This window comes from Crinia signifera, chromosome 2 (genome assembly GCF_055691185.1).
Source record: "Crinia signifera chromosome 2, ASM5569118v1, whole genome shotgun sequence".
NCBI lineage: Eukaryota > Metazoa > Chordata > Amphibia > Anura > Myobatrachidae > Crinia > Crinia signifera.
The window spans coordinates 201075234-201097525 of record NC_139218.1 but is presented as its reverse complement, the minus strand read 5'-3'; the positions used below and the strand labels follow the sequence as shown (position 1 = coordinate 201097525).

The 22292-nt window shown below is 45.6% G+C and overlaps 2 protein-coding genes across 5 annotated transcripts in view; one reads left to right on the top strand and one right to left on the bottom strand.

Annotated features, from left to right (window-relative positions):
• The window catches only part of AIRIM (AFG2 interacting ribosome maturation factor), a 21118-nt gene extending 10233 nt beyond the window's left edge, over window positions 1–10885 (bottom strand). Inside the window, exons 1-2 of one of the 4 annotated variants that reach the window (XM_083173558.1) lie at window positions 10391–10885; window positions 3822–4094 (exon numbers count right to left, since the gene is read on the bottom strand). In XM_083173558.1, the coding sequence (XP_083029684.1) occupies window positions 3822–4094; window positions 10391–10452 (335 nt within the window). In that variant the 5' untranslated portion in view covers window positions 10453–10885. The other 3 variants (XM_083173559.1, XM_083173560.1, XM_083173561.1) reach the window with 3 other exon arrangements.
• On the top strand, window positions 10404–22292 carry SNIP1 (Smad nuclear interacting protein 1). Its single transcript, XM_083173557.1, has 4 exons — window positions 10404–10847; window positions 12868–12964; window positions 15709–16256; window positions 20806–22292. Exons 1-4 carry the CDS (start codon window positions 10678–10680, stop codon window positions 21092–21094), a joined length of 1104 nt encoding a protein of 367 aa, XP_083029683.1. The 5' UTR covers window positions 10404–10677; the 3' UTR covers window positions 21095–22292.

Here is a 22292-nt window from a genome sequence, read left to right as displayed (position 1 = left end):
TGGTCTACCCATAAATGAACATTTAGGGACTTCAAATTTAGTATTGGTCTGAAAGACCCGTCTGGTTTGGGCACCAGGAACAGCGTGGAGTAAAAGCCTTTCTTCCACTCTGCCCTGGGGACTGGTGTAACCACCCCTTTTTCCAAAAGGGAGTGAGCTGCTCTCACAAGAGCTGTACGAAGCCGTGCCTCCTTTGGTAAGGATGTGGGGATGAACCTCTTCGGAGGCGGCCCTCTGCAAGGGATTTTGTAACCCTGTGTTATAATATCTAACACCCAGGCATCCTGGCCTAGAGAAGCCCAAGCGTCCCTGAAGAGTGTGAGACGCCCCCCCACTTTTGTCACTGTCGGGCGAAACCCCTGACAGTCATGCAGAGGGTTTATCCTCTCCCTTTGTGGCAGGCTTCTTGTGAAAAGAGCCAAATTTTGACTTTTGTGTCTTGCCTCTAGAGGACTGAAACCTTCCCCTGAAAGACTGTCCTCGAAAGGACGCACCACCTCTAGGGGAGGGCCGAAAGGACGGCTTAAAAGCAGAAAATCTGGACGTCTGCTTTGCTGAGGAGGCCGGCAGGAATGTACTTTTGCCGCCCGTGGCCTGCTTTATAATCTCCTCTAATTCGGTACCAAAAAGTACCTTTCCTTTGAAGGCTAATGTTTCCAGAGCCTTCTTGGACTCATTGTCTGCTTCCCAGGCTTTAAGCCAAAGCACTCTCCTGGCATTAATGGAGACTGTGGACACTCTGGTTGCCATTTTAATAGCTTCCTCCTCTGCTTCCACTGCATATTCTGCAGCTGCCTTAATCTTTTCTGCAAGCAGTAACGCACCAGGGTCAGCCTGCAGCATGGTGCATAATTCACCAGCCCACTCTATCATGGCCTTAGAGACCCAGGCTGAAGCAATAAGGGGCCGTAAGGTAAACCCCACCCCTTCAAAGATAGCCTTGAGGTTACCCTCCAGCTTTTTATCCACAGAATCTTTGAAAGCTGCACCGCCCTGTACTGGTAATACAGTAGCCTTGGACAAACGTGCCACTGAAGCGTCCACAACTGAGACCTTTTCCCAGAGCTCCGCATGAGACTCTGGCATGGGGTACAGACTAAGGAATCGCTTAGGCATCTGTAGCCTCTTATCAGGAGTTTTCCAAGCCCCTTCTAACAATTCCTGTAACCCCTCATCTGAAGGAAAAGTAACAGCCTCCTTCCGCTGTCGCTTAAAAACACCTTTAACAGGAGTCTTATCCTCCACAGACAGCTTTAAAGCCTGCTTCACAGCTACAATGAGATCCTCTATACCAGCAGCAGAGTTCTCTTCCACATCATCACCCTGATCCCAGGGGATGTCAGTATACGCTCCTTCCTCCTCATCTACCACAGTAGTCAAAGCATAAGACCTTCTAGGGGTCCCTGCCACATCATCCATTTTGTCCAGCATTTCACTGAACCTGTTGATCCCTTTAGCAGTATCCTGCATCACCTGAATCAGCGCAGGATCTGCCTGGGTAAGAGGCAAGGAGCCAGACGACTGCTGAGATGATGGCATAGGTCTCTGTGATTCTACCAGCCCATCACTCTGCCTGTCCAAAAGCTGCACCAAAGCGTTAACTGACCTGCCTAGGGCCCTGGCCCACGCAGGTTCCATCTGCTCTGCCCTATGGGGTTCACTGCCCATGGGTCTCACATCAGCGCAAGTAATACATAAGCCCCCCTTGGCCATCTGCTCAGGGACAAACTTTTGTGTGCAAACATTGCACGCGCTCAGTGCACTAAGGGCTCCCTCCCCCAAAACCACAGCCTGATGCTCAGACATGATGCAAGTGATAAATGTATATCTATCAGTATACACAGTGCAAACAATGTACAAGCGTTTATACAGAGGCAATGCACCCAATCACTTATCTGTCTGTTGGTTTCAACTGCGGGGAAGCGATGCCCAGGAAATCCAAGTCACTCTGCCAGGATCAGTAAGCCAGCTCAGCTCCGCTGCAAGCGTTCTGAAAGGCGCCAAAGTCAGAGTGAAGGAAGAGACCACAGGTCCCTGCTGCTGCGGGGTCCGTGACCTTTTGGCGCCAACCACCCCCAGCCAGCCGCTCCTCAGGTAGGATTTCCTAGTTCCAGTGTCTCCCCCTCAACTGGGGATCACTTGGAACATGCCTGTCACAACGCTGCTGTCCTCTCATCTAGGAGCTCAGCGTGTAAGCTCCGCATCACGGAGCGCCTGTCCCCCATGATCCCCACCTAAATGTGGAGCCGGTTTCAGGGTACTCCGGAGCCCAGGCAGCCTTTTAGAAAAGGCTATAAGCGCTGCACAGGGAGACCAGACAGTGTCTCCCCTGTGCACAGTGAGCTGACAGGACGCGCTTCTGTCAGCTCCTGCTGCGCTAGCAGTGTGAGGATTCACTATGAGAATCCTCACACTGTGCCTACCTAGCTAGGGTAAAAGTTAATAAAACAATAAAAATCCCCTAACTACTCTAATTCTTCGGCTGCTCCTGCAGCCCTTTAGAATAGCACCCACTCCAGTGGGCACCTAACACGAACTGAAGAGTCCAGGGATGCAGTAGGGGAGGAGCCTACCCTCTAAAACTTTAGGATAGGTGCCTGGCTCCTTCGGACCCTCCTACATCCCAGTGTTGAGCTGTGTCACCAGGACCATTGAAAGAGAAAGGTAAGGTTTCATAGAAAACAAGGTTTTATTCTGTCTTACTGTAGTTGCTTGATTTATCTTGCAAAAAAGAAAGGAGATCTAGTATCAAGCCTGTAAGGGGAAGAAACTAGGGGGAGCGCTGGGTATGGCTGACAACCTCAGCAGCTGCTAGAAGGACAGGTTAGTGAGACCTGTACAATAGAAATGAGAAAAGGGGGGGGGGGGGGGGGGAATAGCAACGCTCTAGGGATTTTGGCCCAGAATTTTTTTTTAAATTGGATGATCTTTACAAATATTTATTATCACACAAGATTAATACATATCATAAAACCATATCAAATAAATCAATAATATCAATCAAAGCCTATACCCACGATTGGTCAATAGAATGAAGGGAGAGTTCGTTCCTATTGAGCCCAAAATTTGTAGATAGGATATTATAGTTACCACTCCTGGTTAAGCTTAAATGCTTATGTAGACACCGTCCATATGTCCAAGTAGCCGGCCCAAAGTTGGCACAAATAACCGGTTTCACTGGCAGTTTTTAGGTGATGGTGGGTCTTTTTATCGCAGGAGAAGATTGGCTGGTCCACCAGAAGGTAGATGGCCTCCCAGATGGAAAAGGGTCATACCTCCCAACTGTCACGATTACAGCGGGACAGTCCCGATTTTCGGGTCCTGTCCCGCTGTCCCACCCGCGGCAGGCATTGTCCCGCTGCGGGGGTGGCAGTTGGTAGACCCCCAATCTAATAGAATAGACGCTGTGCGCACGCGCACAGCGTCTATTCTCGTATGAAAATGAGGTTGCGGCTAATTAGCATAAGCTGTGCCCTCATTTGCATACGCCCCGCCCCCTTTTCAGGCGCGAGTGTCCCTATTTCCCCAACACAGAGGTTGGGAGGTATGGAAAAGGGTGGCGAGATAGTTCAATCCTGTAGGGACCAGCCCTACAGGATTGAACCATCTCGCCACCCTTTTCCATCTGGGAGGCCATCTACCTTCTGGTGCACCAGCCAACCTTCTCCTGCGATAAAAAGACCCACCATCACCTAAAAACTGCCAGTGAAACCGGGTTATTTGTGCCAAATTTCGCAGCTTTGCGAGTCAACCAGAATGACTTCCTAAACATAATGCAGTATGTACAAAGACTTCAGAGTTTTATGAAAATCAAAACTTACATATGATCATTTAGCTTTTCCAGGGTGAGATCCATTGCTGCCTCAAGCTTATAACAGAGTCGGTCCTGTAAATCAGTGAACCTACTGAGAGGCGTCTGTGAGAAAGTAACTTTATGGCATGCCTGCAATTGCTCAGCCAGGTTACTCAATGTGCTTATTAAGGGATCGCACTCCATTAGGACATGTTTCCATTCCTCCTGCTGCTTTTCTACAACATCAAAGCACTGTTTGAGGGACTGCTGGACAGAGAGAAGTGCCGCAACCTCTGACATGCTGCATTGAAAACAAACAACCGTTATAAAAGGGAATCTAATTCTTTTTTATGCTACATCTAAAAAGCAGCTATACTGTAGGTATTGTAAGAGTAATACAATAATACATACTGGGTGGACCTATAGAAGTAATGTCTTAACCCAGAGCTCCTTAATTACAATCCAGGATTTAAGGATATCCAAGCTTTAGTCCAGATGGCTAAATCAAATTGAATCAGGTACCAATTATGTCACCTGTGCTGAAGCATTGATGTCTTTCAATTATGGATTGTAGTTAAAGTTTGAACACTGCTGATTGGCATTCTCAATTGCTTGGATATCTTTTTATATCCCTTTCCTGTTTTATACAGTTCAATTACCTTTTCCCGCAGATCCTATGACAATTCTTTTGCTTTCCCCATGATTCAGAACCCAGACACGTCAGTGCAGCACTGGATGAAAGATGCAAGGGTCTTTCAGGAGACCAGAAACTCACTGACCTTTTATACACAAACACGGATTACAAGCAAAGAGATCACAGATTACCTTTAGTAGCCATTCAAACCCGTTTGTGTCAACTTGTGAGCAAGTTATCAGGCCAAAATCTCCAAAGTATGTAAACTTTTGATCAGGGTCATTGGGTAGTTCCTGTTGTCATTAGGATTTAAAAAGTGTAAAAAGGGTTGTTTGACAATAAATGGCTTCACCCAACAACTAACCATGAGTGAAAGAACAATTTGTGAGTTATCATTCATATTCTCTGACAAATGGGCAGAAAATCACAAATTCTGCTAGGGTAAGTAAACTTATGAGCACAACTGTAGTATTCGATTGGTTGCCCATAGCAACGTCCCATCTAAAATAGACCTCCCATCTTAGTAAATTTTCACCTAAGAGTTGGGGCTACATGCAAAATTAGCCAGTATTTACCCGGCATAGAAAAAAAAAATGTAACCCACCAAAATCTAAATCTCTCTGCACATATTACATCTGCCCCACTTGGTATGCACATCTTTTTGTCTTGCAGTGTAACATAGATATAAGAATGATTGCACTGGGATCCTTATTACCTCTAATATGTATAGGTGAAACAGTCGGGGTTTAACTATAAATAGTTTCAGAAAGGATTGTAACACTTTCAAGGTTGTATTGTATCCAAGTACTATAAGATTTTATAAGAATTATAATTTCTGCATCTATGATGGTAATGTGACCAATGTTCTTAAAAGGTAAATTGCGCCCTCTTGTGATATTTGCCGTTAATCTTTTTGTGAAATTGGCAAGTTCTAGATTAATATTTGTTCCAAAAGTTATTAATTCTTGGAATATAACACATACAGTTATTGCTAATATTGTAGCTGTACAATAATCAGCTAAGGCCTTTTCGGTACTTGTGTATTATCACGGCGCCCATCGCATCGCATACCACTAATTTCAGCCTTTTTTCCGGGCTGAGTATACAATTTTAAAATCGGGACACATAGTATGCCATTACAATGGCATGCGATGCGACGCGATTTCCGATTTAGTCCCATGTTAAATGGCACCCCCAGACCCGATTTTTAATTGTATACCCACCCTGATGTGTAATAAATATGTAAAATGCCCCCACATTGTTAACGACCCCCACTATCAACGCCAACCCGAAGCGTGGCAAGCTCATCGAGCCCGCGAGGGGCGGCAGTACGCGTCCTCCGACCTATTCATACCCCCACTATCCACGTCGGTGTGGAGTCGATTTTATAAAGTGTGGCGAGTGCAGCGAGCCTCCGAGCCCGAAGCGTGGCGAGCCCTGCAAGGGGACGCGCATTACTTCACAGGTATACGCATCCGCTTGCCTCGCTGCGCTCGCCACACTTTATAAAATCAACTCCACGCCGACGTGGATAGTGGGGGTAAGCTTCGGGTTGGCGTTCATAGTGGGGTGGCATTAACAATGGGGGGCATTTCACATACTCATGAGGGTCGGTATACAATTAAAAATCGGGTCTAGGGGGGCATTTAACATGGTAATAAGGCATCTGGGTACCTGTACAATTAAAAATCGGGTGAAATCGCGTCGCATGCGATGCAACGCGATTTTTCGTCGTACAATGCCCTGCGATGGAAATCGGGGGCGCCGTGATAATACACAAGTACCGCCTTTTCTCTCTTTGTAAAGCAAAACTGGGTGACAAGGTGCAAGCAAAGCAAAAAAATAAATCACAAAAGCTCACAAGTGTAGGACTGTGAAATAGGAGGGTTTGTGTTAATGAATGCTAGAAGCAGCAAGTTTATTTCAAAGTAGAAAAATAAGTTACATGGGGAAAACGTAATAGGGTCAATTCTTTAAACAGCTGAAAAAAAAAAACTCGCACGTGCAAATTTTTAGATAAAGTCAGAAATCACTCAATTTTTTTAGTAATGGTAATGTGCAACTTTTTTTAGTAATGGGAGTGTGTATGATAATAAAGCTCTACTGTTATGTGTGTAATTATTGTAACATTGGTTATCAGTGTTCGCGAAAACCACCCAAAAAAGGGGGTCCCGGGGACCCTTCACTTCTAAAAATTGGGGTCCTACCTGACCTTTTCTGGGTCCCAACGGAATAAAGCCTCCTCTCCCCAGCATTGCACATGTGGGTCGGGGGGGGGGAGTATCAATTGGCCCACTCGCATAAAGAAACATATATACTAGAAACTATATACACCTGAAAACTAAACAAGTCACAAGCACACACAAACACAACACAGAATCAGAAATGAAATAATGTCCATATCAATCCACACAGCTGTAGTACAGAAAGCTTCATTATACACCTTCAGTTCTCTCTCAACGCAAAAGTACTAGAAAAGCATAAGCACACAGCAGGTTACATACAGTAGGACAAGCCCTTTACGCTCCCAACATATAACATACATTGCCCAATTGTCTGCCATAGCCCCATTACACAGCAGTCTTCCATAGCCCCATTATACAACACATGGTACCCGGTGGTCTGCCATAGTCCCACTACACAGCCCATTTTAGCCTGAAGTCTTCCATAGCCCCATTACATAGCCCCTACTACCCTGAGGTCTGACATAACCCCAGTAAACAGCCCACATTAAAGTCAGGTCGGCTATAGACCCATTACACAGCCCAAAATACTCTATGGTCTGCCAGGGCCCCATTACACAGCCCATGTTACCCTGTAGTCTTCCAAAGCCTGTTACACAGCGGTACACCCCACTACATATCATACGGTACCCCGTGGTCTACCATAGTCCTACTACACAGCCCACATTACCCTGATGTCTGCCATAGCCCCATTACAAAGCCCACATTGGAACAAGGTCTATCATAGCCCCATAACGCAGCCCACAATACCCTGAGGTCTGCCATAATCTCATAACACAGCCCAAATTACCCTGAGGTCTGCCATACTCCCATAACACAGCCCAAATTACCCTGAGGTCTGCCATACTCCCATAACACAGCCCAAATTACCCTGAGGTCTGCCATAGCCCCATTATACTACCCAAGTTAACCTTTATTTTACCAAATCCTCATTAGCCTGCCCATGTTACCCTGCAGTCTTCCATAGACTCATTACACAGCCCTCATTATCCTGCGGTATGTTATAGCCCCACTACACAGCACAAGATACCCCATGGTCTGCTATAGCCCCAGCACACATCTGCCATAGTCCCATTAAACAGGGCACATTACCCTAAGATCTCCCATAACCCCATTCCGTAACCCACATTAGTCCAAGGTCTTCCATAGCCCCATTATACCTCTGCCTCCCCATATAGAATGACACATGAAGTATTATGGTGATAACCTGATAACTCCACTTCTAATCACATATAGCCCATGGCAGTGACCTATCAGGCTATCCCGCGCCCAGCCTGTAGAGCTCATTCATACAGCGCAGCCTCCCTCACACCCAGTAGTCCTCTCCCATCATTGCTGGTGCCCAGCCTCCTCTCTGCGCAGGGCCTCTTGTTCTGTCCACCACCCTGCCCGTACACACAGCACACAGCCGCAGCCCGGGCTGGATGTGAGACTCACCCATGTTGCTTGCGGTGCTGTGCAGCCGTTACTCGCTGTGTGCGCGTCTCCGTGCTCTCCCTCTGTCTGTCTCACTGACACAGCCCCGGGATGTTGCCGTACGCGCTACGTCTACGGACAGCCAGAAGGAAGCGGCGACTTCTGCCCACACTCTGACGTCACAGTATGGGAGGGGCGCTCTGGCCTGAGGTGCTCGGCTCCTCGCTTCCAGAGTGGGAGGTTAGTGGGCGAGGTTCTTCAGCCCACACTGCAGCATCACAAGAGACGCAGTGACAGCCAGACACGGCGTCGGCTCACAGGTTCAGCACAGCGCGTCCTCGGGGACCCCTTTAGTTTTAAAAACTGAGTCCCCGGGGACCGGTTTAGGGAAATTTACGCGCTATAGCACGTTTTTGCGAACCCTGGTTATGTAGAGCAGTGGTTTTCAACCTCTGTCCTCAAGGACCCCCAACAGTTGCATGTTTTCCAGGTCACCCAGCAGGTGCACGCATTCACTGACAAGTTTTTAAAAAATCACAGCTGGAGCTAATTATTTCACCTGTGATTCTGTGTGGAGACCTGGAAATGTGTCCTCGAGGACTGAGGTTGAGAACCACTGATGTAGAAGGACTACCAGTCCCAATGGGCCCTTTAATGCGCCGCATGCTGGAACTTGTGGTTCTCCAGGCCACTGTATGCGGGGAAGGCTTGCTGGGATTGGTTCAGGTTACATTTTAGTTCTATTTTCAAAAACAAAATAATCAGCCCAGTGTCCACCACCCAGGGGTGCCTGGGACAGTCCTGGGCTTCAGTATCCCTTTATTGGGGAAAACCCCACTCCCCAAGTACCCTGCCCAGGGGTTAGGATCATTTGGTCTACAGCATGAGGGTCAACAGTCATTAGGTCGACATGGGCAAATGTCGACATGGGTCTAGGTCGACATGGGACAACGTCGAAAGGTCATTAGTTCGACAATGTCTATGTCGACAGTCAAAAGGTCAAATAGTGTGATTTTAACCACAAATCGCTTGGTACTACTTGTGTGATTTTCAGTAAATGTGCAATTTTGGCAGTTTATGACCAAAAAATGTACACATTACTAAAAATTGCACCCATTTATAGTTTGCCCCATATATGTTTCCAAACCAATGTTTAGGACTGAAAAAAATACTAATATTTACTTCCAATGTCCCATCCCTAAAGTATATACAAACACACATTACAGAGTGACAAGCAGTCATAATACGGACGCTGACATCATGGTTAACGGGATCTCGACACAGGGTCAAGTAAGTATACTTATCAGCCCCCTGCCCTCTCCTAATCCACCGGTCCAGCAACTGCCCTGCACCTAACCATAACAACGGTAGTTGGGATTTCAATGCCAGGCACCAGCAGTAGTCAGGATTTTGGCATCAGTTTCCCAGCGGTATATAGTGATTGCCAGCATGCTGACCACATCCCATTATACATACAGATACCATAAGGTGCCCACACACTAGAAAGATCTGTGATTTTAAGATGTGCACATAAAATATCCTGGACAAAAGATTTGATTGAATGAGCATGTACATGCTCCCACGCCCATTCACTGCTGGAGCAAGATAGGACTGCCTATGATTCTAAATGTGCCCACACACTAGAAAGATCTATGATCTAAATGTATGATTGCCCTCATCGGTGTTGAACAGATTAATTGATAAGAAATGTGCTTCATTACCAGGTGATGGCAATCATACATTAGAGGAATGTCCAGGAGCAGAGCATTGTGTCCCTTCTGGAAAGGGTCATGTTGGGAGGTATGGATAAATCAGGTATTATTGGGGTAGTAATAGTGCACACTATGCTTCTCATCCATTTAAAAAAGTAGTTATCAGTGGGAGATGCAGGAGAACCCTGTCGCTGCTTTCTGCCAGATACGATGAGCCCATGTATGAACGGTCAGTAGCACTGACCCTTCCGACGCCTGCAGCTATCGATTTGAACAGCTACAGGCGTCGACACCCCATTCACAGCCACTGTAGTACCTGCTGGCTTCAGGATGAATGGGCGATCCCACCACCATAGTAGGGCAGTCTTGCTTATGCCCAGTAGAGGTGGTCTAAACAATTCTCTTTAATGCGCTGTGGGAAAGTCAGGCAGGGATTGCTGGAGAGTGGGGTTGACAGCCACCCTAAATATCCGCATAGTTACTACTTGCCAGTCAGCAGCCAGCCCAATTACCTGGTGGTACATGTAGGAAGCGGAAGCAGCGCGGAAAAGAACGTCATCGCGCCGCGTCACACAGCTTTATTGATACTCGCCTAAAAATAATAAACCAGTAAGAGCGCGGCGCCATGTACTGTACGTAGTGCTCTGCTCCCATGTGCGCGTTCCCGGTTAGGTGAGCGCGGCGCACGAGCAGTCGGTATCTCCAGATCGTTCGTCACACAAGTAGTGACAGAGAAATTGCTACTTTACAGCCGGAAACGCCCGCACCCGGCATGCTTTGCGGCTTCCGGCGCTCGTACAGTTTCCCTGGATCGTTTGTGGCGCTTCCTGCGCTCTCTCTCTGACACCAGCGATTTCGGACAGAGCGGTTTAAAGCGCAATGAACGGGCTCAGGGAGGAGGGCAGGCACAGAAAGAGGAGGCCGCACAGCCCGGAGATCATTAGGGTGAAGGAAGAGCGAATAAGCCCGGACAAGCGTCACCGAGCGCGGCGGAGTCCGACCCCGGGAAGTAGCGGAGGGGAAATTACGCAGTCCCGGAAAAGGAGCAAGTAAGGGCGGCCTGCGCTCTGTGGATTGTGTCCCACTCCCTGCTTCTGTCATACCACCCTGCCTCCTCCTATCATCTAGCGGCCGCCCCTGCATCGCGCCGCCAGAGTGAGCGCATAGCACTGGCTAAAGACAAACTTGGTCCAAGTTCATGGGACCCTTTGAGAATGGTAGTGTCTAGATCCCATGCAGTTTAGGTAATTTTCCCATCATGCCCTGGGTCCACGTATACCTGGAGGGGGAATATAAATCTGTGGCGAGCGAAGCGAGCCACCGTGCCCGAAGCGTGCGAGCGTACAATGCTGCAAAAATAAAAAAAAATAAACGACACCTACATGAATTACACATAAATTTAAAAACGTTGTGAGGGCATCTAACAACTTCCGCCCTCACTGAACGTCACTTCCTGTAACCTATACTGCATGGGTCTCTACCCTTTGGAGAATCGCATAACTAATCTAATTTAGGGCCAGATCTACTAAGCTTCAAAAACTAATACAGTAGAGAGAAATGAACAACCAGCCAATCGGCTCCTGTCATTTTCCAACAGGGCATGTAACATGACATGAACTGATTGGCTGCTACTTCTCATCTCTCCTAGGCATGGATGTGGTATAGCGTGCTGACAGTTTCACAGCAGGTTTTGACAGGATTACAACAGTCAGTATACCGACATAGGAATCCCGACTGCTGGTATTCCAACAAGGAGGTGAGTGCATCGAAGCCCCTTGCGGGCTCGCTGCGGTTGCAACAGGTACTATTCTCCCTCTATGGGTGTTGTCGAACCCAACGAGGGAGAATAGCCCCTATAAGTTGGGATCCCGTCAGCTTTTGTTGTTTTACAAATCAGAATTCCGATGGCGGAATACTGACCATTGGGAGGTCATCCAGCACCCTAGTACATGTTCCCCTAAATGTTACATTAATGCATTTCATATTCAAAGCTAGATATGATAACCTCAGGGGGTCCCATGATTTGAACTGAGAAATTAGATTTCAGTTCAATTACAAATAAAATAAATGTCAGGGCTGAAACTATATGCACATATGGTTATCACATCCAGCCCCAGGGCATATAAATATGTGGAAGACTCTCAAACCAACAATGCTGTAGGTCTGCCATATAGGGCCTGATTCAGACCTGCTTCTGGGCTGCAAGTGCTCAGACCTCAGCGAGCAGGTAAACTCCACCCTGTCGAGTACCCACCCCCGCGTTCCTGTGGATGGCTGTGAACGCAGTCCTGCACATGGGGAAAATCATGCCCCATCGAATGATCACCCTGCTCGCAGCGCAGAGTAAGTCTAGACTCACTCTACACTGCGAAGGCCATGGGGAGACATCAGAGGCCCTCCCAACGGCCAGGGAATGCTTGTGTTTTCTGGGGGATGCCCAAAAAATTTCAGTGGCATGCCCCTAAATGCCAGCAGGGTGTCCATCATCCTTCGCTCGCTTGTCTTTCAGTCAGACTGCTCACACACTGGGTACCATGTGCATGCTCTATAATCGCTGGGGCTGCCAGGTGGGTGTGTCTGAGTAAGGCACCGAGCAGGCATCACCCGTTACTGTGCAACCATTGCCCCCCCCCCCCATCATGGAGCAGGCATTTCCCTCCCAATAACTTATGGCACCTGGAAAAGCTGATGCGAAAAATTGCGGTAGAGGTTGGTGGCCTGTCAACGCGGTGGGGTGGCTAACGATACTGTTCAATATATGTCAGTACTGTACCATGTTGCAGATATCAATCTTTCTCAGTATGTAGCTATACAGTATATTGATCAATCCTGATGGAATAAGAATTTGAGGGTATAATCATCTGTACAAATTGATCTGCCTGTAAAATAAGTGTGTTTAATAGCTAACCCAGAGCATTTACATAGAAAGACTCCCACTAACAATTTTTATGTATGTAACTTTTTTTTTACATGCATATTTTTTCTATTGTATATTATTTTGAGCATTTTACTATAATGTAATCATTTTGATAATACTTTACTGTATTTTAATATTTTGTTTAATTGTAGGTCACCAGGAAAGCATAAAAAGTCATCTGTCAAACGAAATAAAAAACACAGAAATGAAAGTAGGAGCCCAGAGCGCTTTCCTGTAAAAATAAAGCAGGTAATTTTCATTAATCTAAAATCCATCAACTGTTTGTTTTTATTTTTTTTCTGTTTTTATTTTTTGTAGATAATTCTAAAAAGCAGATGTTGCATTTGTTAATGCTTACTAGAAATAAAGTATAAATGGTGGTGTTATGTATACAGAATACTGTAATGATGTAATTGCAGCTGTGAAACAGGTATAATGGATTGATATTAATCATGAAAGTACATGCTGTGCTCCCCCCCCCCCCCCCCCCTTTTTTTTTTCTTCCAATGCTAGCGATAAAAACTATTTGGTATTTACTATATGTGAGCCACATTTAATAGAACAAAAAAAAAATACAGTAATTTGTCATTAGGATATCCTTCTGACTGCTACAATTGAAAGGGAAGTGGTGTATTTGAAATGCATTTGGGGTGCGGGATAGAATTTTAAGAACTAAAGCCCTGTACACAATGGGCAGTAAATGAGCCGTATCGCCCAGTGTGTATTCAACCACCGATGACCGATGCACGTTCATGCGGGTCATTAACGTCCCGGCCCGCTCGCCAGCAAAGGCAAGTCATTTGCCAAAGCCAGTTATCCGCAGCCGCTAATATCTTACAGTGTGTACTAAGCTTTTAGGGGTGTTGAATGGTGCATTTCCTCATAAAGCATAGGGGTTCCAGATGGCTGACAATGTCTAGTCAGACAGTCAATAGGTCGACACCAAAAGTTATGTAGGGTACACACCACGACGACCCACTCACGATGCACATTGTGAGCGGGTCGTCAGTGTTTCTTCAGACCCGCTCACGATGATGCGAGGGGGCACGACCCGCTCACGATGTGCACCATGAGCGGGTCCGATCCAATGGCGACCCGCACCCGGCAGTATGGTCTTTATTCAGATCCTACCTGCAGCAGGTAGGATCTGAATAACTACCGACCGACCCTTGGGGCCGCGGATCGGTATCGGTCCACACCAGGACAGAAAAGGGCCCAATCACCACACAATCTACATCCAATTGGTCGGAATTGGATCTAGATTGAGGGGATCGGGCCCTAGTCGTCCTGGTGTGTACCAGGCATTAGACATGCATTAGTTAGACAATCCAACTCAATACCCAACAACCGACTATTTTTTCAAACAAACTTGTTCATACATTTCCATACCAGTGGGCATAAAGGGAGAATAGAATAGTGTTTTGAGCACAGTGAGCAATATGTGAGAACGCGGTTCATGTACACATATATAGTTTTTCCATGTCGACATTCTACTTATGACTTTTGTCAATGTCTACCTAATGCATGACTAACTTTGGGTGTTAACTGATAGACAGTCTGACTAGTCATTGTCTGTGAGCTATATCGCACCCAAAGCAAAGTGCCTCCCCTATATAACTCAAAGGAGTTGGGAATAGACATGCATGGCACACAGGTGCTTGTGGAGTGAAAGATCTATGTATACCTGTCATTCCAGGGGTTCTATAATCTCTAACACACCCTTTTTGATCAAGTTAATTTTCTCTGGGCCGTAAGAACTTTATAATTTGCTTTGTCATCCTTCATTTGTTACTATGGAAGAAAGCATAGTGAATAAGCTCGCTGTTGCCTGAGATGGCTAACTGAAATATGTCAAAGCATTCTGTTTGGTAATCCAAACAGGACTTTTTCGCTCTGTGGGCATTATTTTGAGCAGGTCAGAAGTAATGGGTGCTTCATTCGAGCAATAATTGAATTGTTCCAGAGGGTGCCAAAAAAACAATTGAATAGCAGCTGAGGACTCGGTTTACATCATGGCCCTCATTCTGTTCAACACGCTCCCCTACACGTTCACTAAGGGAGGGGAAAAAAAGCAATACAAGTATTGTAATGACCCTACTCCAATCACTACAGAACTGGGTGCGTTGCCTCTAAACAACAGGTATAACTCTTACACGTTGTCCTGGATAGTAATAGAGTACCAGATTTGATATTGCAGTGTGTGTGTTCTAACAATGCATTATTATAAAAAAAACTAAACAATCCATATATGATGAGTTGCAAAAAAAGTCTTCCAAGAGTTAGGCCGCATACACATTAAATGAGTCCCCGCCGACATTGGTGAGGACCTGGGAGGTGCTGGTATCTGCAAGTACATACATACTTCTATGCCAGGGGGAAAAGGTAGCAACGATCATGCTGCTGCAGCAGCTTGACCATCATTAATGAGGAGTCCATTGTTCAGACGAGGGAGAGGATTGTTAACGACACGCGGGATGCATAGTCAACGATATTGTGAACAATAGTGCATATGGAGCTTTACAATGTTACAAGGGAAGATATTCTATTCATAGAGCCCGTAGCAGGAATGTAAAATGGATTGGTGTAGTCATGCAAAGTTGTTGGGATAAACCGTGTTATAGCAGCTGAAATGAGTAGTTTTCAACTTTTTGGCACCTCACATTAGGGCAGAGGTTCCCAAATGTGGTCCTCAGGGTACCCTAATGGCCCAGGCTTTAATTATATCCATGCTTGTCCACATGTCACTAAATCGGTACCTCAGTCAATTTGATTTACCCAACTGTGCTGAGTCATGGATATATGTAAAACCTGGGCTGTGCATTGAGGACCGCATTTGAGAACCTCTGTATCGGGGTATTATTCAGATGTAGGAGTCATTCAGCTGGGAAGTAGAACAAGTTCAACACTCAACCTAGTATTTTGTTTTTTTTCTGGTTCATACTTGAATATTTAAATGTTGAAGTTCCATTCATTGGATTTCAATGTCTATTAAGGAAAAAGAAGAGCACTCTGACAGAACACATGAGGACAGAAAACCCAGGGAGAGATGGGAAGATGATCACAGAAGGAACAGACATGGGGAAAGTACCAACAGAGGCCACAACAGCCACTCACGGCACAGAGAGAGAGATCAGGAGGAATCGCATTTAAGAGAGCAGAGAGCAGAAAGAGAATTCCACAATGACAGGAGGAGGGAAAGACGCCAGAGAGAAGAGCAGGAAACAGAGACTGAAAACCCAGAGTCTGATCCTACAGAAAACAGCGGGCAAGTTAATAAAGAGAAGCCCAACTTTGAACTTTCTGGGGCATTGCTTGAAGACACAAACACTTTCAGGGGGGTCGTAATTAAGTATAGTGAGCCAGCAGAAGCACGCATGCCAAAGAGACGTTGGCGTCTGTATCCTTTCAAGAATGATGAGGCTCTCCCTGTCATGTACATTCATAGGCAAAGTGCGTACCTCCTAGGCCGGCAAAGACATATAGCTGATATACCCATAGATCATCCATCTTGCTCCAAACAACATGCCGTTCTACAGTACCGGTAAGAATGGTGGGGGTTAAATAATTTTTTTCGGTACTTGTTTCCTAGCAGGGCGCCCACTAAGCTATTTGCTTCGTGGGCAATTCTGCATAGTGAAATCGCTCATCGCATGGCTTTTTGTGCCTTGCGATGTGTGGGATGCGATCTCATTAGTTAATTTAGTTAATTTATTCACTGCAGTGAAATCGCATCGCACATAGTGTGAGATGAGATGCGATCTCAGTAATTCATATGGTAAAACACCTAAAACATCACCACTCTCCACGTCACCCCGAAGCGTGGTGAGCGGCGTCGGAACGCGTCCTCCGACCTTTTCATACCCCCCACTATCCACGTCGGCGTGGAATTTATTTTATATAGTGTGGAGAGCGCACCAAGCCCGAAGCTGGCGTGCGTACGCAGATTACTTTACATGTATTCCGTGTCCGCTCGCCACGCTTCGGGCTCAGTGGCTCGCTGCGCTCGCCACACTATATAAATTCAACTCCACACCGGCGTTGATAGTGGGGGTATGAAAAGGTCAAAGGACGCGTTCCGCTGCGCTCGTCACGCTTCGGGGTGACGTGGAGAGTGGTGATGTTTTAGGTGTTTTACCATATGAACTACTGAGATTGCATATCTCACATCTCACGCCACAAAAAAGGGCCATGCAATGCGATTTCACTCAGGGTGCAGTGAATAAATTAACTACTGAGCGTACGTAGGAAATCTGGGCGCCCTGCTAGGAAACGGTACCTTTTTTTCTTTTTATAAATAAAACATTTTTCTGTTTGTTTATTTTTTTTAAAATATGTAGGTTTGTGTTTGATTATAGAATCAATTTGTTTATTATTTTATCTTAAATTAATAAGTTAGTCTGTGAACTTTTTTTTTTTTATGTCCAATAATTATGGGCCTGATTCAGACCTGTTAGCAAGGCTGCAAATTTTTTCGGTATTTGTGTATTATCTGGGCACCCGATACATCGCATGCCACTACTTAAGGCATGCGATGCGATTGTACCCGATTTTGACCCTTTACCGGGAGGAGTGTACAATTTTTATATTGCGTCGCATTGCATGCCTTAACTAGTGGCATGCGATGCGACGCTATTATACCCGATAATACATTGTACACCCACCCTGATGATTACTATGTGAATTCCCCCCCCCCCCCCGTTATTAACGCCACCCCAGTATCAACGCCAACCCAAAGCGTGGCGAGCGGCGGCGGTATGCGTCCTCTGACCTTTTCATACCACCACTATCCACGTCGGCGTGGAGTTGCTCGAGCGCAGCGAGCCACCGAGCCCGAAGCGTGGCGAGGGGACGCGTATTACTTCACATGTATTCCGCGTCCCCTCGCGGGGCTCGCTGCGCTTGCCACACTATATAAAATCGACCACGCCGACATGGATAGTGGGGGGATGAAAAGGTCGGAGGACACGTACCGCCGCCCCTCGCGGGCTCGCTGCGCTCGCCACGCTTTGGGTTTGCGTTGATAATGGGGTGGCGTTAACAATGGGGGGGCATTTAACATTAATCACCCATCACGGTGGGTGTACAATCAAAAATCGGGTCTGGGGGGGGGCATTTAACATAAGAATCAGGCATCTGGGTTGCATGTGGGACTAATTATCGGGCCCAATCGCATCGCATGTGATATGATTGTATGCGATTTTTAACGTGCAATGAAAAAAATCGGGCGCCCAGATAATACACAAGTACCATTTTTTCAGATGGACAAAACCATGCTGCACTGCAGGTGGGGCAGATGTAACATGTGCAGAAAGATTTAGATTTCAGTGGGGTTTGTTTCAACTGAAATCTAAATTCAGTTTAAGAATAAGCAAATATTTACCCTGCACAGAAACAAAATGGCTCCCCCAAATATAACTGTCTGCACATGTCACATTTGTCTCACCTGCAGTGCAGCATGATTCTGTCCATCTTATAAAAAATAATAATATTAATAATTAAAAAAAAGTGTAGCTTTGAATGCATCTAACCCAGTGGTTCCCAAACTTTTTAAAATCACGGCACCACTAGGTATCGGAACATTTTTCACGGCACCCCTAGCCCAAACGTTTCAAATTGAGAAAATAAGAAATATTACAGTAAGTAAATTGTATTTATATCTATTCCTTAGTGTCAGTGTGTCAGTTATGTGATGGGGACAAGATTTACTTCTGTTTGTCCACAATTTGCCTACAACATTGGTCTTAAAATAATTTTAATAAGTCATGGATCACCAATCCAGGGCACCCCTGCAAGTCCTCTAAGGCACCCCAGGGTGCCACGGCACACAGTTTGGGAACCACTGATCTAACCTAATGCTATTAAAGGCTTTCTAAATTTATTTGCATGTCTAATTAATGTTTTACCACTTTGCAATACTTTTAGGTGGTAAATTGTACCTTTTAATATTGATTGTTTATTGTCTTCATTCCAGAATTCACTGCAACTTGTCATGACCACTTTCAGTCAGCAACTGTTGTGGAACTGGTATTTTGTATAGCAAAACATACAGATTTGCATATGAAAGGAGTGGCCTTGCTGCGTTTGGCAACATGGCCCATGGTAGCAATGTCCTTTGTCGGCCCTGTAGCAGAAATGACCAGAATACAGAGTTGACGACTAGGATCGCAGATAGTGCATACACAATTGACAATTTAAACGATTTGTTCCAATGTGTTGGAATCTGGCAATCATCTAATGTTTACACAGATTAGTTTCTGCTTAAGTTCATTTTTTTTTTTTTTTGCATCCTTAGATCACTTTTTATTGACTTGTACATGTCCTTATATTTAGAATAGTCTTACTCTTTTATACCCCTTTTACACCGAAATCCCTGGTCGCACCCTGGTTTTTGAACACAGGAGTTTCCAGGGTTGGACCCAGCTTCATACCCTAATACCCCTTTTACACCAAAAACCCTGGTCCGACCCTGGTCTTTGAACGCTGGAGTTTCCAGGGTCTGACCCTGCTTTATACTGCATTTACACAGCACTTTGACCTGGGTCTGCACCATTTACACTGAACCTGGGTCAGCCCTGCCTTTCCTTGTTGAGATAGATAGATAGATCTATCTATATAGCTTGGAGGGGGTAGAGGGGGGAAGCTGTCCCCGGGTGCTGTGAGGGTAGAGGGGGGAAGCTGTCCCCGGGTGCTGTGAGGAGGAGGGGGGTCCCTGCGGCTGCTGAGGGGAGAGGGGGTACCTGTCAGCCTGACACTATGATTGCCGGCGCTGCCGCTGCTGTATCTCCCCCCGGCGGCCGGTCCTTGCGGCGGATGGACAGTCAGTGTCGGCGGTCCCTCTGGCACAGGGGAAATAGTACTATTTCACCTGCGCCAGAGGGACCGCCGACACTGACTGTCCATCCGCCGCAAGGACCGGCCGCCGGGGGGAGATACAGCAGTGGCACCGCCGTGTCAGGCTGGCCGCTGACAGGTACCCCATCTCCCCTCAGTAGCCGCAGGGATCCCCCTCCTCCCGCAGCACCTGGGGACAGCTTCCCCAGCGCTGCACACTGTGGACCCACTGCGGGTGCCTGGACCCGCAGCGGGACCATTTACACCGCCATTTACACGGGTCCCATCCGGGTTCTACCCAGGTCAGGACCTGGGTAGAGGACCCGTGTAAATGGACACGGATACCCCCCATTTACACCGCCGAGGATCCGGGTCTGACTCGGATTTTTCGGCGGTGTAAAAGGGGTATTACTCAGCACTGTGACCCAGGTCTGCACCATTTACACTGAACCTGGGTCAGCGTGCTTTTCCCTATGGATGACAATAAAAATGTCCATGACTAGTTAGCATTGAAAAATGTTGGTTTGTTTATTTTATAAAATATTTTTCAAAAAGTTTAATTCAATGCTCAAGCACACGTAGCGGTATAAAAGTACAGCATCACCCATGTGCTCTCCCCAGCCCCTTCCCCTGCAGCAGCAGACTGAATCTACCATGTGCCCCCCCCCCCCCAAACAAAAATAATAATAATATAAAGGATACTGCATCCAATTATCCAATTATGATTTCTGTGTGCACTGCCTGCACTATGGAAAGGCGTCCAGCACTTCTGGTATCCTTTCAGCACTACCCGGATTTCCCAACCTGGGTTGGGACCATTTACACCGCCCACGACCCAGGTCCAACCAGTGTTCAACCCTGGTCAGGACCTTGGTAGGAGACCAGTGTTACTGGACCTGGGTTGGCCCCTTTTATACCAACGCTGACCTGGGTCCAACCTGGGTTATGCCTTGGTGTAAAAGGGGTATTATTTAGTGATTTTACTACCATATTTTTCTATCTGCATGCAGGGTAGTTTGAGGTTTTTAGTTCATTGCCTCAGCTGTTCTTAGTAGGAAACCGTTGTATACAGAGAACAGATTTGTAAAAACAGAAATAGATACCTGAAAAGACATGGTATTGTACAGTAAAACCTGAATATTAAAAAGCTTTACGCTTGATATTAGTAATATCAAGCTGGTTTTCTTAATCTTCCCATCATGCATATTGATTTAAGCGTATTTGTTTTTTCTTCTTTTTTTAAATTTTTTTTTTTTTAGGATGGTTCCATTTACTCGTGCCAATGGGACACTGGGTAGGCGAGTGAGACCTTACATCATTGACCTTGGGTCTGGCAATGGCACGTATCTAAACAACCAACGAATTGACCCACAAAAGTACTACGAGCTAAAAGAAAAAGATGTTCTTAAATTCGGTTTCAGCAGCAGGGAATATGTGGTCCTCCATGAATCATCTGATACTTCTGAGGTTGACAAGAATCAAGACAATGAAGAAGATGATGATGATGATGATGTGCAAGATGAGGATAATGAGAGCACTCATAGCTAGAAAGCTCCTTGTCTAAACAGTGTAGTAAGGCAACTCGTCACCCCTTTGTCAAAAAGACCAGTATTATATTTACATGTTGTGTTGCTGGTCTGTAAAAGTCCAATGCATTACTGACAGGGTTTTTTTTTTATTTTTTATTATTCTTAATATAATAAGTGCCGCTTCTAAGAAAGACTACACACTTTTTTTTTTTTTTTTTTTTTAAGAATTTTGTTAAGTTAGTGGCATTTGTTTTTCCAACCCTCAGGTGAAACTGAACAGCATTTCTCTATGGATTGTTGTTCAAACAAATCAAATGCATCAAAACCCTTGACTCTTTTTGGGGATATGCTGCTTTTATATATAATATTACAAAAGTATGTTCATGTGTCTTACGATATAGTACATTGGCTTGATTATAGTTCTTTATACTGATGCTGCCTAAAGGGAACTATGAAGTTTAATTGTAACTTCTGTTCAGTGTCCCATATACTGTAGGCATATTCAGGGATCCTATCTTATTAGCTGCGGCCATCCAATTAGCCCTGATACAGGCACTTATCAGGGCAGGCCAAACCAAATCTGTGGAAAAAAGCCCCTTTTCCCCAGTCGAGAAAATACATTGGTCCACAACTTTTTGCAGGTCCTATGTGGTTTTGCGAGGAAAAACTATTTTCAGGATTGAAACAAAGGGGTTTAATTGGATACCCTGTGGAGAAAAAAAAAATGTTGCTTCTAAAAAAATTTCCGCAGCTAACAGGACTTCTCCACTAGTGTACTGTGGGGATAAAAAGTTGTACAGTAAAGATTCAGCAGTCACATCTTAAATTAATTGAAGGGAAAAAAATAAACACATGTACTGGTAATGTTAATAGTATAGAAAAGACATGTGATATTAGAGACTAGGTTATTGTAGAGAATCCATTATTTAATTGATTGTTAGAAAAAAAAAAGATAACAAGGGGTAGCGCCTTAAACTTCCGTATCTCTAACTCCTCATGTTTCAGGCTGGGATAAGTTGTATATAGTTTTCAGAGGACCCATCTACTACTAGGTTCCATTTATATGTTTGTTTTCTACACAAAAATGATGTTCCAGTGCTATGGATTTAAGCATTTTGATTTCCTGTGTAGATCCTGTGTACAGTATGCATGGAATCCGCAGTGCCATTGGTATGTTTAAATGTATTTTACTGTAAATAAAAGTAATAAACACCAGA